General features: G+C 41.8%; 1 protein-coding gene across 1 annotated transcript; it reads left to right on the forward strand.

The window, feature by feature from the left end:
• The first annotated feature begins 2,011 nt into the window (after nt 1-2,011).
• On the forward strand, nt 2,012-2,947 carry LOC100769429 (olfactory receptor 2AE1). Its single transcript, XM_027415261.2, has one exon. The coding sequence runs from the start codon at nt 2,012-2,014 to the stop codon at nt 2,945-2,947; it is 936 nt and encodes a 311-aa protein (XP_027271062.1).

A 2,947-nucleotide genomic window follows, 5' to 3' on the forward strand; every position in this document is an offset into this window, starting at 1 on the left:
TCAGTGAACAATTGCAAGATTTAGTTTTCTTCTTTCATCATTTGGACCCTATGGGTTGAACTCAGGTTTCAAGCTTAGAGGAAGATTCCTTCATCAAGGAACTATCTTACTGGACTAAGGTTCATATGTTAACCACACAGGATGAGACTGAAATATTGATGTAAGGGGATAGCTGTAAAGATGAGACACCGAGTTGCCTTTGTCAACATACGGCCTAAGAAATATGACTCTTCATTGGTTCAATTATTCTTTGAAGAATGCGTTTAGCTCTGAGTTCTTTGCTTGAAAACATAAACAATCTGGAATGTCTGATGACCTTGGTAGATCTTTACTAAGTGTTGTATGACACTTTTCTCTCGGGGAGACAAGGCAAACACAGCATCTACTCACCCCAGAATCCATGACAGGCCAAAGTTCAATTTGGTGAAGCAAGGAGTATGGGGAGTGGCTACTTGCAGGAGCAGGGAGAACTAAAAAATACTCGCATCACAGAAAAGCCCACAGTGATGATTCATGAGAGCTACAGAGCCCTGAAGCTCTCTGCATAACCTGCAGCCAGCACCATTTGTAGCAACACGGCTGCCCAGCAGTTGTTTACTGTTTCCACATCTTTGGAAAGGGACCCTAAGACTCTTGCAAGTTTCAGCTTTCCTAGATGTGTGAAGTTTAATTCCTGAGTCTCAGGAACCTCTTCCCTCCTTCATGTTTTAGGGAGTGCTTAAATCAGGAGGACTTTGCTATGATACAATAGAGAGGAGAAAAAAAAAAAAAAACAAAGAAAGATAGGGTACTACTTGTAAGATCATTTTTTTGAGTTATTCTCATCATGGAGATTAAGTGGCTAATCCTATTAGTATTCAGATGAGAACTGGATAAAGTACAGAAAGGGAAGCTTAGCTGATGAACTGCTGCAATCCTAATTTCTCCTGTCCATGATTTACAATTTGATGGGCACAAATATATGCAGGATATATCTCCAGCTTATTTTCTGGGGGCGGGTACGGATAGAGCTTCTTTGTTATGGTTTAGTTTAGTACTCATTTGTGTTTCTTTAAACCAGTGGTTCTCAACCTGTGAGTCACAACCAAAATATTTATATTACAATTCGTAAAATAACAAAATTACAGTTATGAATTAGCAGTGAAAATAATTTTATGGTTGGGGGTCAACACAATATAAGGAACTGTAACAAAGGGTCACAGCATTAGGAAGGTTGAGTATTACTACTGTAAATTGCACTTAACTCTACATAAAAGAACAATATGAAATACAGTGATTCTCATATGACTATCCCTGAAAGAAACAAAACTTGCTAATCTTTTAAGAAAAGAATGGTGCAGAAACAGTACTCCGGACAATTGCATATTCCTGTACTATGTATCTTGATCACACCCACCTCCACTCCTTTGTTCCACTCCCCCATCAAGCTCCTCTCCTACCTTCATGTGCTTACTCAGCCTGGTTTACACTCCTTGATATAATGTTGGTTGATCCAGTTCAGGTGATCTTAACTGCCGAGTTCACAAGTGCAGTGGGTACACTCTGTACAGAAGACATCGTTTCTCCCCATTTACATCTGATAATTTCACACAAGTCTCGGGGATCAACCTTGGGTAGTCAGGCTTGGACTGTACCTTGCAATATACTTTTTGAGATATCACATCAGCTCCAAAGTTGGGTTTTCAATACAGTGTAGATATTTTGGAACTTCACAGTGATGATGATTTTCAAGAGAGAGTTTTAGGTTTCTCTTAAAAATATCATTTGGATAACTAGAGTTGTTGCACAATTAGAAATAGACATTTGTACAAAATGTCCACATGTGATCCAGTATAGTGTCCAAGGATATATATATATATATATATATATATATATATATATATATATATATGTTATGTAACAATGAGAAAAATGTTCTTTGCAGTTTTTCCTGAGAAAGGAAGTGCTCATTCTGGCATCAAACTCCTGTCCTCTCTCTCTCTTTGTTCCCTCAGGGACTGAGGAAGGAAGCATGTGGAGGTGGAACCAGACCTCCTTGGAAGACTTCATCCTTCAAGGGCTCTTTGATGACTCCTTCAACCATCTTTGTCTTTTCCTCCTGATCATGCTGGTCTTCCTTACTGCGGTGAGTGGCAATACTCTCACCATCCTCCTCATCTGTGTTGACTCCCATCTTCACACACCCATGTACTTCCTGCTCAGCCAGCTGTCCCTCATGGATCTGATGCATGTCTCCACAACCATCCCCAAGATGGCTAGCAACTACCTGTCTGGTAAGAAGTCCATCTCTTTTGTGGGCTGTGCCACCCAGCACTTCATGTACCTGTCTCTGGGTGGAGCAGAGTGTCTCCTCCTAGCCCTCATGTCCTATGACCGCTATGTTGCCATCTGTCACCCTTTACGATATACTGTGCTGATGAGCAGAAGAGTGGGAGTGACGATGGCTGTCATGTCATGGTCGAGTGCATCTGTGAACTCCCTCATCCACACATCCATCTTGATGAGCTTCCCTTTCTGTGGTTCAAGAATCATCCACCACTTCTACTGTGAGTATCCCGCTGTTGTGAAGTTGGTGTGTGGTGATGTCACTCTCTATGAGACCACAGTCTACATCTGCAGCGTTGTACTTCTCCTCCTCCCCATCATCCTTGTCTCTACATCCTATGGATTCATTCTGCACAGTGTCATTCAGATGCATTCAGCTGGGAGTAAGAGAAACGCCTTTGCCACGTGCAGCTCTCATCTCATTGTAGTTTCCCTTTGGTATGGTGCCTGCATGTTCTCCTATATGAGGCCCCGGTCCCAACGCACCCCTTTGCAAGACAAAGTTAGTTCTGTTTTCTATAGCATCATCACTCCCACCTTGAATCCCCTGATTTATACTCTCAGGAATAAGGATGTTGCTAAGGCTCTGAAGAGAGTGCTGAGGAGCTATGTTGTTGTCTAG

This window comes from Cricetulus griseus, chromosome 4, assembly GCF_003668045.3.
Source record: "Cricetulus griseus strain 17A/GY chromosome 4, alternate assembly CriGri-PICRH-1.0, whole genome shotgun sequence".
Lineage (NCBI taxonomy): Eukaryota > Metazoa > Chordata > Mammalia > Rodentia > Cricetidae > Cricetulus > Cricetulus griseus.